This window comes from Octodon degus, unplaced genomic scaffold (genome assembly GCF_000260255.1).
Source record: "Octodon degus isolate 3935 unplaced genomic scaffold, OctDeg1.0 scaffold00136, whole genome shotgun sequence".
Classification (NCBI taxonomy): Eukaryota; Metazoa; Chordata; class Mammalia; order Rodentia; family Octodontidae; genus Octodon; species Octodon degus.
Genome location: NW_004524712.1, coordinates 722,357 through 734,725, shown reverse-complemented (window position 1 = coordinate 734,725; position 12,369 = coordinate 722,357). Strand labels below are relative to the sequence as shown.

At 42.9% G+C, this 12,369-nt stretch overlaps 1 protein-coding gene across 2 annotated transcripts; it reads right to left on the bottom strand.

Annotated features, from left to right (window-relative positions):
* Positions 1-676: 676 nt before the first annotated feature.
* Positions 677-9,478, bottom strand: Tbrg1 (transforming growth factor beta regulator 1). Of its 2 annotated transcripts, XM_004641376.2 has the most exons (9): positions 9,111-9,478; positions 7,158-7,228; positions 6,470-6,690; positions 5,518-5,654; positions 5,087-5,233; positions 2,768-2,865; positions 2,458-2,568; positions 1,604-1,746; positions 677-1,015 (listed from the first exon to the last, which is right to left on the bottom strand). In XM_004641376.2, the coding sequence occupies exons 1-9, from the start codon at positions 9,264-9,266 to the stop codon at positions 870-872; spliced, it is 1,230 nt and encodes a 409-aa protein (XP_004641433.1). In that variant the 5' UTR covers positions 9,267-9,478; the 3' UTR covers positions 677-869. The 2 variants fall into 2 exon arrangements, with proteins under 2 accessions (XP_004641433.1, XP_023557292.1); XM_023701524.1 differs by lacking the exons at positions 677-1,015; positions 1,604-1,746 and adding an exon at positions 1,754-1,850.
* Between the last annotated feature and the right edge of the window lie 2,891 nt (positions 9,479-12,369).

The following is a 12,369-nucleotide window of genomic DNA, read 5'->3' as shown; positions in this document are numbered from 1 at the left end:
ATTGTAAAGACTAGGTTGATATTCTTTGGGCAAGAATCAGAATAAAAAGTAGATGGTTATCAGAATCTTTGTGTTTCCCTTAAAAATTAGCAGCCACCAAAGCCTCAAAGTTTGTGCTAAACAGTAATCCCTAACCGTGGCATTAGGAGGCAAGGTCGGAGGAGGTGATTAACCATGATGGCTCTGATGGCATGAGACTTACAGAAGGGACCCCAGAAAGCTACCCTGCTGCTTCCACCATGAGAAAGTATGGCAAGGCATCTGTGCGAGAGCCAAGCAGTGGGCTCCCCAGACACTGCCTCTGCTGGCACCCTGAATCACACTTGCCAGCCTCTAGAACTGTGAGAAAGGGTTTTTAAGAAGCAGTGCGAACTGGACTTAGGATTGTGCATGCTAAGGTGTAACACTGTGTTATACTGCAGCACTTTGTAATTTAAGACTGGATCTCACTAGTTGTCTAGTCTGCTTTGACCTTGTATCTTCCTGCCTCAGCCCCCAAGTAGCTAGGATAATGGGTATGTGCCCATGTCCAATAAGAAATCAATGTCTGCTGTTTGTGAGACCTTCAATATATGGTATTTTCTTACAGCAGTCTGAAAAGACTAATATAGCAGCTCTTGTATTTAGGCAGACTGAAGCAAAGAAGATTATAACCTGATTATAAGATGAAAAAAAATAAGCAGAACTGTGAAGAGAAATTTATTACTAAAAATAAAGCAAGTGAGGTTTTTCTCAGGGTATGCTGTTACCACAGGAACCTCCATGAGGAAATATATTATCTTCTTTGTTTCCGGATTGCTGCCTTCTTCCATATATTCCAAGTTAAAAACATTCCTCATGGTGAAGAGGAGGCTACGGTTTCTCCTTGCTCAGTCTGAGGACTGGACTGGGCTACACTGTGGTGGAGACTCCAGGTGCTGCAAGTGTGTCTCCACCAGGGGCTCCTGGGTTAGGAACTCGGGCTCATAAGAGGCCACAAAGACTGCAGGCTGCAGCTCAGGGAGGTCCAAGGATCCTGGAGAAAACAATTCTTTAAGTTCCACTGCTGCCCATGAATCTCAGCAGTGTTCTGTCAAGACACACACACATGGCCTTTTGCTTAACATCCTTGCATCTGTCAGCCCAATTTTGCTGCTGGTTGGTAAATCAGAACAGTTACTTTTGCAACGAAGAAAACTGAAACAGATGAAGTGATCTGCCTATGGTTACAGGGCACACTTACAGCTTATGACTCCAGTGTGGAACTCCTGATCACTCTACTTGTGGGAAGGAAGCTGTGCCAGCGCCATGTCACAACATAAGCCTTTTCTCTTCACTTAAAATGCTATTCCATTTACAGAAGGCTTCCCCATGTTTCTTAGGTTTTACTTAGGCTAGAGAAAGACTCATCTTTTGATGGGTTCTACCTCGTTAGGATTACAGGTGCTCCCTGCGCCTCCTATAATCTAGTGACCTCGGCAGGCTGCACTCCCTCCGATTCTGCACCCTTTGCTGCTAGAGCAGCAAAGATTCCCATCGCTTACTGTCCAGCTACTTGGAGTACCCAGCAATGTGGGAAGGAGGTATAGTATTTTCAAATCAGAAGGGCAAAGTTAAAAGATACCCGGCAGAATGGGATCATGATGTTCTTCATCAAAGGTCTGTCTCTGAAAAGCTTCAAAGCTGGCAGCTGCCTCGTTCTCTGGTGCTCCCTGGTGTAGCTGTTCCTCTCCAGGTTTGCAAACATTGAATTTTACCCACTGGTAACTGCAGGACCAAAGGGAAATATTCTTCAGCTTGTCTGCTAGCCTGTAATAAAGCATCCCTACCACCCAAGGGATGGTTTTTCTTTAGGCTTCTTCCACGCACATCTAGAAAACATATTAAGGAAAAGAAAACCTGAAAGAAAATAGGCAGGCCTCTTTCATGACACATTACTCTGCTAGGCCTGTCAACCCTTTGTTGCTATGGCACACAAAATGATACAATTTAAGCATCCCTAATCAAAATCCAAAATTCAAAATGCTCCAAAACATGAATATGTCTTGAGTGTCCACCTAAAGCCACAAGTAGAAAATTCCACACTTCATATGACAGGTCACGGTCCTGCAGGTGCGCTAAAACTGCTGTGTAGAATGACCTTCAAGTTATGTGTATGAAGGTGTAAATGAACTCTGTGTTTATACTTGGGTCTCATTCCCAAGGTATCTCATTTACACAAATATTCAAAACCTGAAGTATTTTGGGTCCCAGGCATTTTAGATAAAGGATAGCCAACCTACAATAATTATAGCACAGTGGGGTCCTGGCTCTTGCTCATCTATCTAGAGTTGTATTGAGATATATCTGTCAAGAAGCCAACATGCTTCATATATAGTTGTTCAATAAATGTATGAATGAATAAAGTAGTAACTGTCAGTTTAGGTCTCTGTCTCATCACTAAACTTCTCTCAATGGAATGGGTTCGATCATACTCACTTGACACACTTTCGAGCTCCTGGACAACCCTGTATCAGATTGAGGATGGTTGGATGAGAAAACCCAAAAAATTCAGCTCCTGATGCAAGCAGGTTAGGCATTAGCTTCCCCCTAGAGAGGAGAGAGAGAATATGAGCTGGAGATAGAGGGAGATGAAGATGAGTGTAAGCATGGGACGGTGCTCTGAACACACAGGCTGAGCTTTCTTGAGCTAGATACTCTGGTGGTCTCTATTAAAATGGATCTCTTCACTAAAAGAAGGTGTCTACGTGGATCTTTCAGCCTGTCTTTGGGCTGCTGGTAGACTCACACAGTAGCACTGATGGTCTTGAGCAGTTCTTCATGACAACCATCTGCAGAGGAGCTGACAATAGCATTCTGGGGGTCGTCTTCAGGAACAATTTCAAACTGAGGACAAAGGAATAGTGAGATCAATCTGTAGGAGGGAGCAGAGTCACACTATTCCTAAAACCATATCTTCACTCTAAAGAGATCTTGGAGCCACTGTATACCACACTAGAAGATGGGCACAATTTCCTGTTAAAACAAGTAAATAAAGAAAGGCCTATTTCAATTTCACACTTATTGGATAAATGTTTTGTTCCACACCCTTTCTTATCCATTATATCATTAAGGTCAAATACAAACGCTAGTTTGGAATCAAATGAGATCACCCTCCACATCCAATAATGTTTTCTGTTCCCATTTGCTCATTTCCTAAGAAATACAAGATTATCTAGAAGTACTGTATTCTGGGTCAAAGAATGTATTTATTAAAATTGTTAATATTGCCAAACTGCTCTACAAAATGATACCAAATTTCACTCTTACTAATATGTACTTGTTTTCCTATATCCTGCTCAAGATATCAAACTGTAATACTTGCTTATGGGAAAAATTAAGGTCTTGTATGTGACTGCTTTTTACTCTATAGGCACATTTATCTGAATATTAATCCCTTGCCATATATTTTCTTTCTGTTTGTTGCTTGGCTATTAGTTCTGATGATGATTTTTTTTCTGATTATGATGTTTTTTGTCATAGAATTATTTAAATTTTTAGTACTTCCATCTTATTTTCCTTTGTGGGTTTATTCTTTGATGTCTTGCCAAAGCAAACCTTTTTTACCTTGTCCCAAGATTTTAAAAAGTTCTACATTTTCCTTTAATGTTTATGGTATAAAACATTCTGTAATGTTAAAGTGATTAATTCACATTGGCACTAGTAGACAAATCCAGGAAACAGAATTATCTGGGAACAGATCCCAGTATTATGTATGTTTAATTTGTGTACTAAAGTCATTTGATGTTAGGAAAAAAATTAAAGCTAAATTTCTAGTTTGGAAAATACCTACAAATACTGTCTAGTTAGGTTAGTTACCTAAAAATGAAACCTGAAAATCTTACAGGCTCTTTTTCAAAATCTTTTACCATTTGGTCTTTTAGTGGAAATTAAGAATCAGCTTTTCAAGTTCTGTTAAAATTCTATTAGGAGTTTGATTAGATTTGTGTTGCATTTAGAGGTTTGTCATAAATGTGCAAATCTGCTAACAGTTTTTCTGTTCAAGTACTTTCAGGAGAGAACTGCTGCAGAACCCAATAATGGTAACTCTCAGCTCTATCTAAAGTGCTCTAACTTACAGCAGTGCAACACCACGCAGGTGGGTCAGGCAGGCGCAGCATCTTCCCAGTCTCTTTGCAATAGTTCCTTAGCTTCCATCTACCTCTTCCAACCCAATCTATAACTTCATTAATGAAGCCTGGAATACTGAAAATGGTCTGATTTTTCTAAAGAATAAAGAGATGAAGGATGGGGAAATAAACTATGTAATATCTTACACTAAGAAGGATGAAGAAAGGTATCTAGGACTGGGGCTATAGCTCAGTGGCATAAGCGCCTGGGAACAGATCCCAGTATTATATATGTTTAATAGGTGTACTGAAATCAGTTGATGTTAGTTAGGAAAAAAATTAAAGCTAAATTTCTAGTTTGGAAAATATCTACAAATACTGTCTAGTTAGGTTAGTTACCTAAAAATGAAAGGTGAAAATCTTACAGGTTCTTTTTCAAAATCTTTTACCATTTTGTCTTTCAGAGGAAATTCTGAAAAAGGTTCTGAGTTTGATCCCCTGTATTGGGGTGGGGGTACAAAACAACAAGAACAAAAAACCCAAAAACAAAGTAACAGAAAGGTATCTAACTAGAGTAGGATTTGGGATTCCCAGGTCCTTCAGCATAAGCACAGCCTCTTTTGAGTATGCAGTCTCTTTCCTACCTTCACTTTGGTCCAACCTGAAATGGCAGTGCATCAAACTAATCCTCCCTGAGCCTATACTTCACATAAGCAGGGTTGACCTGGCTTCACACAATCAAAATATGGACAGCAGAAATAGCGTAGGTCAAAGACAAGGGTCGGAGAATTAGCCAAACATAGATTCCTATCCCAGTTCAAGGTGTGACTTACAGCTTGCTGCTTTTTCTGCATCTGTGGTTACCCACATGGCAATTACACAGTATCAGCCTTGTGTCAGAATAGGCAACACATGGTGAATGCCTGGAACAGACAAAATTCTCAAAAAAAAAAAAAAAAAAAAAAAAAAAAAAAAAGTGGTAACAGTCAAATGGGTACCTGCGGCTGCACGCCCCCATCCTTGATCTGGCAGGTATACAGACACGTCTGGTCTGGGCACTTCATGCTGGCATACACTCGAGTACTGCTGTAGCCCACAGGGTAGATGGCGTTCTCATCATGGAAGCCAGGTCGGTCGGTGATGATCTATAAAAGATTCCCCCAATCTGGGATTGAAGGACTGAAGGATTTACAAGCTCAGTTTATTGTGATAGCCTTTAGAACCACTTTGGGGCTACACAGTGACTGAAATCACACACAAGTGTCTGCTGTGTAGCAGACAAAACTGACCTGGTTTTGCAGGGACTGGAGTCTTTCTGGGGTTGGTATGGATCAGCAGGGGCTGCTGCTAATAGGAACAGGGAGGGAAGGCTCAACCCATTACCATGTTTCTCTCACTCTCCTCTCTGTAGGTCGCTGGTCTCACTCACCTCCCCCAGGCTATACACTGTTAGACCCCCTAGTCCGATGGGAAACATAGGCCGTCCAGAGGGATCCCGGGCAATGGGCTGGACCAGCTTGCGAGCACCTCCCTCCATTTTCTTTCTCTTGGATGTTTTCTTCAGAACTGAAACGCAAATCTGGGGTCACCCACTTTAGCCCCCTTTCAATGCTGAGGGGTAGGGAAAAATTTACACATGAAAGCTAAAGGCAATAAGCCAATCATGTTTTTATATACATATGGTCTTCGACTTACAATGTTGTTAGGTACTGATAAACCCATCCTGTTGAAAATACTGTGAAACTGCGTACACTACACCAAACATCATAGCTTAGTAACAGTGCTTCCCCTGTGGTTCTGTGGCTGAGGGACTATCCAGCACAACAGTGTCATTCTACAGATCAATAGCCCAGGAAAAGATCAACACTCAAAATACAGTTTCTACTGAATACCAATCACCTTCACACCACTGTGAAGCTAAAAAGTCATTAAGCTGAACCATTGTAAGTTGGGGACCATCTGTATTCACTTAAAAGACGAAAGGTCTCCTTTTCCCAGAAGCCCTGAATAAAGCACCAGGAGCTATGACACTTACATTTTTAAGTCTTGACTTATAAGATCAGAAATTTCTCAAGCTAGTAGTGTGCTCAAGCGGTCACCCAGCCCACTTCCCTGCTTCTAGAAGAAGTGAATGCAACCCAGACATACTGGTGGAAGAGGGAGAGAAGATGTCTTAGCTTGCTCCCTTTGCCTTGAACTAGATCTAACTAGAATCTTTCCATCCAAAGTGACTCTAATAATTTAGACTCTTATTCTGCAAGGGCCTTTATGAGAATTATGAGGCTTAAATGTGCATGTGGCCTCCTGTGGTTAATAGTGCTGTGTCTCAGTCACCGGAGTTGAGCCACCGGGGCAACTGATATACCGTCTCCCAAAAGTACCTTCCAGTTTGTTGTTCTCTTTTCCTTTTTCCTTTTTCTCCTTCTTGGATTTCTTCCCAAATGGCTCCTCAGCCCCAGTGCTGGGTCCAGCTCCCGATATAGTTCCCACAGAGCTGGCCACACCATAAGTCAGGGGCAAAGTGGAGCTGTGGGAAGGAGCTGCACCCTGTACGTCCCCCTCAGTTAGAGCCTGAAGTTGGAGAAGCTTCTTTAGCAGGTACCTGGGGTGAGGGAGGAAAGACAGCAGAGGTATGACATTCTGTTGTTGCAAATTTCCCAGTATTTTCCCCAAGTACTGGGAAAAGCGAAAAATTATCACGTGTAAAAAAATGACTCCTGTTGAATCCTGGGAATACGGAGAGGATAATCAAACCTTTAAGAAGCCTCTTGCATCTACAAAGGCCCTCTACCATGAGGCTGCGGAATGCTAAGCACTGAGAGGCATACATTATGAATTAGATTTTATGTACCCACTGTGCTCTCCATGGAGTAGTGCGGACTAAATATGAGCACCTCTTTTATGCTTAGATTTTTAATAAGATTACTTATCAGACATGGTGAGGAGGCTTTGTTAGATGAGAAAAGGAGCTGTCTCATCATCATGGTCCAGCATGACCTGGGTGTGTATGTATTTATGGCAGAGGTGGTGAGTTTCACCTTACTTGAACCCAAAATGAAGCCAGCTCACCTTCTTTCTTCTTTTGCTTTAAGGAATTTTTCCTCAAGACGAGCAATTTCATCACAAATGGCAGCATTTTCCTTTAAGAATAATTTTCAACATAATCACATAAAATGAATAAAAGATCAAGGTACTGACTTGGGAGGAGGATCCATATTATAAACCACCAAAGTCTATGTCACTGGGGAAGGGAAGGCCAGTACCTTGCAGACAAGCTATAATTAAATCTAGAGGGAAAGGCAGTCAGGTTCTACTACAGGCAGGGTAACTGTATATATAATGTATGACTGAATCTGTGACGCCTGTTGTGTCTGCTTATGCCAGAACTCAATATGCCTGGATGGACTACAATGTGGTCACCCTGACTAGGATGGCCTTTGGCAGAGAAAAGCACACACTACTGAAATTCACACTAGAATGTAATTATGAGGACTGTATGTAGAAGGGCCTTGACTTTTTAAAAAAATCTTTTATTTGGTACAGGGTCTCACTAAGCAGGTTGGACCTGTAGTGATCCTCCTATCTCAGCCTTCCCAGCACTGGGATTGTGGGCGTGTGCCACTCCGCTGGGTTTCTGTAGGGTTCCAAGGCTGGCACAGCATGTGGTACTGGGTCCTTGAGCTTGCCAGATAGGTGCTTAGGTTGCAGAGCTATTGCCCCAGCCCTGTGCCTTGACTTTTAAGAAACAAAGACAACTTAACCCAACGCAACCCAAATTAAGAGTACCTTAGGACGAAAAACTAGATGGAACAAAATCTAATGTGTGACATTCTTAGGCTGCAAAATTTACTTGTATACATTCAAGTATCTTTTCCTTTTTTCCTCAATGACTATTTTCTAAGCACCAAACCTTAGGAAATGCTCTGTTCTGGACGCTCAAACTCAAAGGATCACGAACAGGTGGAACTCAAATCCCTTCTCACAAAACCTGCTTCACATACTTGAGGGAATCAATATCCTTATGTCACTTAAACACAGATGCCAAGCTTTAGGTCCCTTTGGCATGTAGGGAATAAAGACAGGAAATAGTCCAAGGTCAAGTCCTCTTAATTCTACTTATTTTCCTCCAGTGCACACTCCACGTGGTGGACAAATGTTTTTGGAAAGATTATTCTAATTTCCAAACTTTTCCATATGCTTCAAAAGATGTATAGGAAAGAGAGGAAAACTACAGATTCAGATGCGGAAAGTCACCGCAGGAATTCGTCCCTGTCCCTGTGTCCAAGTGGCAAGGAAGGTTTGTGCAGGCCAGAACACTGTGACACAAAGTTACGGTTAGCAAGCCAGTTAGTTCATTCAATCAACTCGATATCCCTACAATAAAAGGAAGGGGCTGGGGATGTGGCTCAGTAGTGGCACACACTCTAGCACGCCTGGCTCTGGGTTCGATTCCCGGTGAGGTCGAAACAAAACAACACAAACACTTGGAAGACTCAATGGTCTTTCTTATCAAGGGAAAATTACAAAGATTTCAGGAACGTGTTTAGGGCAAGAAATCAGTTAAGGGGCTGTGGAAAGCTTGGAAAATTACGCTGTGTAGTGGAAAGACGTAATAAATTGGAATCAGGGTGTCTAAGTTGGCGTCAGGGCTCTGACTGCGCACTACAGCAAATCACATATCTGGGGTTCAGTTTTCCCATTTTTAAAACACTTCCGTATTCGCAGGTTATCTCGAAAAATCAATGCATTTCTGAATAACGATAATGACCCAAACGTAGTGGCAGATCTACCAAGGGCTTTATTTTTATTATTTACTCGTCTGCGAGGTAGTCACTAGCTCCCTTTACAGACGAGATTAGACAAATTAACTTGTCCAAGGACCCAGCGCTAACAAGTAGTAAAGCAGACTGAAAAGCTAACACTCTATTCATACTGTCCCGCTGGGGAGGGGGCAAGTTGGGGAAAGACTTCGCTAGAGAGCAGTCTCGCGGCGGAGACCGGCTGCGCGCCCAGCAGACTCACAAACACCGTGGCCTTGGCCGCTTTGCGCAGCCGCAGGTACTTTAGCCGGTACTTCTCGTTCTGGCTCTTCTTCGGAAGCTTTTTCATCCTGGCCTTGCCGGACGGCTGCGGGGCTCGCGTTCGCGGTGAGGAGGCGACACCGCCCAGGAGGCTCATGGTCCCGCCCCGAGGCGGGGGCTCCAGGATGCGGCCCGCATTGGCTCCGAGGCCGAGGGGGGCGGAAGCGGCGGCTGTGTCGGCCGTGGGGTGGCGGAACCTGGCCTCTGGCACTCTAGCGCTCCGGGAAGTCCCCAAAGCGGACTGTCGGACCAGAATTGCTGCGACCAAATGAGGTACGGGCGCTTCCCAGCAGTTCCGCGTCCGCGTCGGAAGTCGGCCCGCCGGAAGTGACGTAAACACGCAGGCCGGGGCGACTTCCGGGTTTGGGAGGCGGGGAGGTTGTGGTCTCTGCGGGTCTCTACGGTGAGAAGAAACGTGGGCTCTCGGAGATAGCAGAGGGGCAGCGGGACGAGGCTGCCGTGCGCCTGTGTGCCTCGCGGAGGAGGTTGCGGAGCCCCAAGGCCGCAATAAAGGAAACGTGACCAACACTAGCACTTGGTGGCGTTCTTACAGGGCCTGCATTTCAACACTTTTCACACTTTCTACAGTTCGACCCTGGATTGTGGGAAACACTCGAACGCAAGTTCTGGGATCCTGCTTTTTTCCTTTCTGTCGTTTGCGCCAATATTCGTTGTGTTAGATCGTCCTAGGAGCTGGGGCTTCCGTAGTGAGTAGGAGGAAAGGCCTTGGCTCTTTGACGGTTTGGAATCCCGTAGAGAGAGTTTAGATTTAACAAGCCCAGTCTTGGTAGCACAAAGTAAACCGTTAATATTTTCCTAGAGAAACCAAGTGCCTTCTTTTTTTCTTCTCGTTCTATTTGAGACAACGTCCCACTGTGCAGCTCAGTCTGGCCTTGAGCTCACTTCGTAGCCCAGTCTGGTCCGGAATTTGAAGCAATCCAGTCTCATCCTCCAGAGTGCTGGGATTACAGGCGTGCACCACTACGCCCAGCGATTAATTTCTGAACCTAAACCTATATTTTTATAATTCTGACCTCACGACCAAGGACTTCTTTGGAGTTTTTTTTTTTTTGTTTTGTTTTTTTTAAATACCGGAGATTAAACTCAGGGCCTTGTGTTTGCTAGGCAGGCACTTATGCCATTTAGCTACCCCCCCCACCTTTTCTACAAAAATTTTCCTGCAGAAAATATAGGAGATTTTAAAAAAATTCATAGGACTGGGACTGCAGCTCAGTAGTAGACTGCTTTGCCTGGGTTTGATAGCTAGCACTGATAAGAAAGAAGGAAGTAAAGAAATTATGGAGGCTTGGTCATATTTAAATAAAATTTTTGATTTTCATCACCAAAAGAAAAGAACCCGAGCATAAACTACCCCAAACCCAAGACAACCCTATGCCTAATAAGCCCTCAAGAAACTTGTCACAAACCACTTTTAACATGTTATCATGTTTATATTTTGATGTACTTTCACGCAGGTCAAACTACTTAGTATCTGGTTTGTTTTCTTTTTTCATTTATTATCATTTTACTGAGTTAGTATTCTGGTTAGAACTCCTATTTTGCATAATTATTTCCATGTTACTTGACTATTTGATGCATTGCTGTCAGGTCCCCCCCCCCCCCCAACCAGGGATTGAATTCAGGCCATGCGCTTGCCAGGGAAGTGCTTATTCTACTGAGCCATCTCCCTGGCCTGCTGCGAGTTTTTGTGTAGAAAGCTTTTTCCATATAGTACCTTTTACAGGCTGGGATTAACGCTTAATGAATGGTGGTCCTGACTGATTCATTCTTTTGCTGATTTGTGTAGAATATTTACTTAGTGTGTATGGGCACAAAATCTTTAGGAAACAGTTCAAGAGGGAATGGCAGACAAGTAAATTAGCAATATTAATACAGTGTAGTTTTTTATTTCAGAGGTCGGTTTTAGTTGCTGTGGGAATACCTGGTTAGGGAAGGGAGAGGGAAAAGGAAGCCTGCTTGGAGGAAATAGGCCTGAGTTTGCTTGCAAGGAGAAATAGTGATTGACCCAGAGAAGAGCATGCTGGGGGAGACAGTACCTTCCAGTGTTTAGCATCACGAGAGGCTTAGGAACTGCGAGTTATGAGTTAAGAGGAAAGCTGTGTGTGGACAGAAGGAAGAGGAGAGAGGTTCTGAGCAAGGCTTAGGTCATGAAACGCTCATGTAGCACCTGATGAGTTGGACTTTTATTGACAATAGAAGTCATTGATGAACATCGATGTATTAGCTTATTACTTGTTTTAGGTGAACTTACCTGAATTTGGCAAAAGCATCATAGCTTTTGTACTAACTTATATGTAGAGGGGTCTAAATGGTCTATGCAAAAATTCTCTCAAGAAGTGAGTAATGGGCAGCTTTAAAAAGCAATATAAAATATAAAGCATCATGGTGATGTGGGCTGACCATAGTCTTTTGGAATCAAGTCAGTGCTCCAGGTATAGGGTTAGCTGCAAGGATGAGGCGATGAATGAGAGAAGAGACTGAAGGAAGGGACTCACTATCACTTATTGAGTACTTTTTTGTGCATTACTTTGTTTTAGTTCTAGGTGATTGCTACCCAGTGATTGGCTATAAGCAAAGGTATAGAGGCCCTGAAGTATTAAAACATACTTGGGCTCATTAAAAGTTATAAAGGCACCTATGGCCCATAATCCCAGCTGTTAGTGAAAAGAGTCATTGTTTAGATGATGAAAAGTATAGCTGGACAACTCAAAGCTTCCCTTATGGCAATGTGTGACAATTGCCTCTGTTTTTAAACCCCAAGAGCACATTACAAGTGGAAGCCATCACTATCTCTTCACTCATTTGGCAGGACACACAGGCCTGGAAGGCTGATAGCTTCCATGAAGCAAAATGGGGCAAATTCTTAAAATTTTAGTTCACACCAAAGGGTTTCTAAAGGTTTGACATTGTGAATTTTCTTACCACGTTGCTCACTTGCTCTGTGAGGTAAACCAAGTATACACCCCTAAAGGGCCATAGGTCAAATGTAGTGAGAACCTGTCTCCATAAATAGCTGTGATAACTCTCTTTTCTTATAGAATGCCTAGATTTTACTTCTGTTTATTTTTACTGTTCTCATAGAACATTCCAGACCTAATAGTTCTTTGACCGATATTGCAGGTTTTATATTTATTTCCATGTCTTACTTATATAGCGTCGTATGATCACAGGATATACAA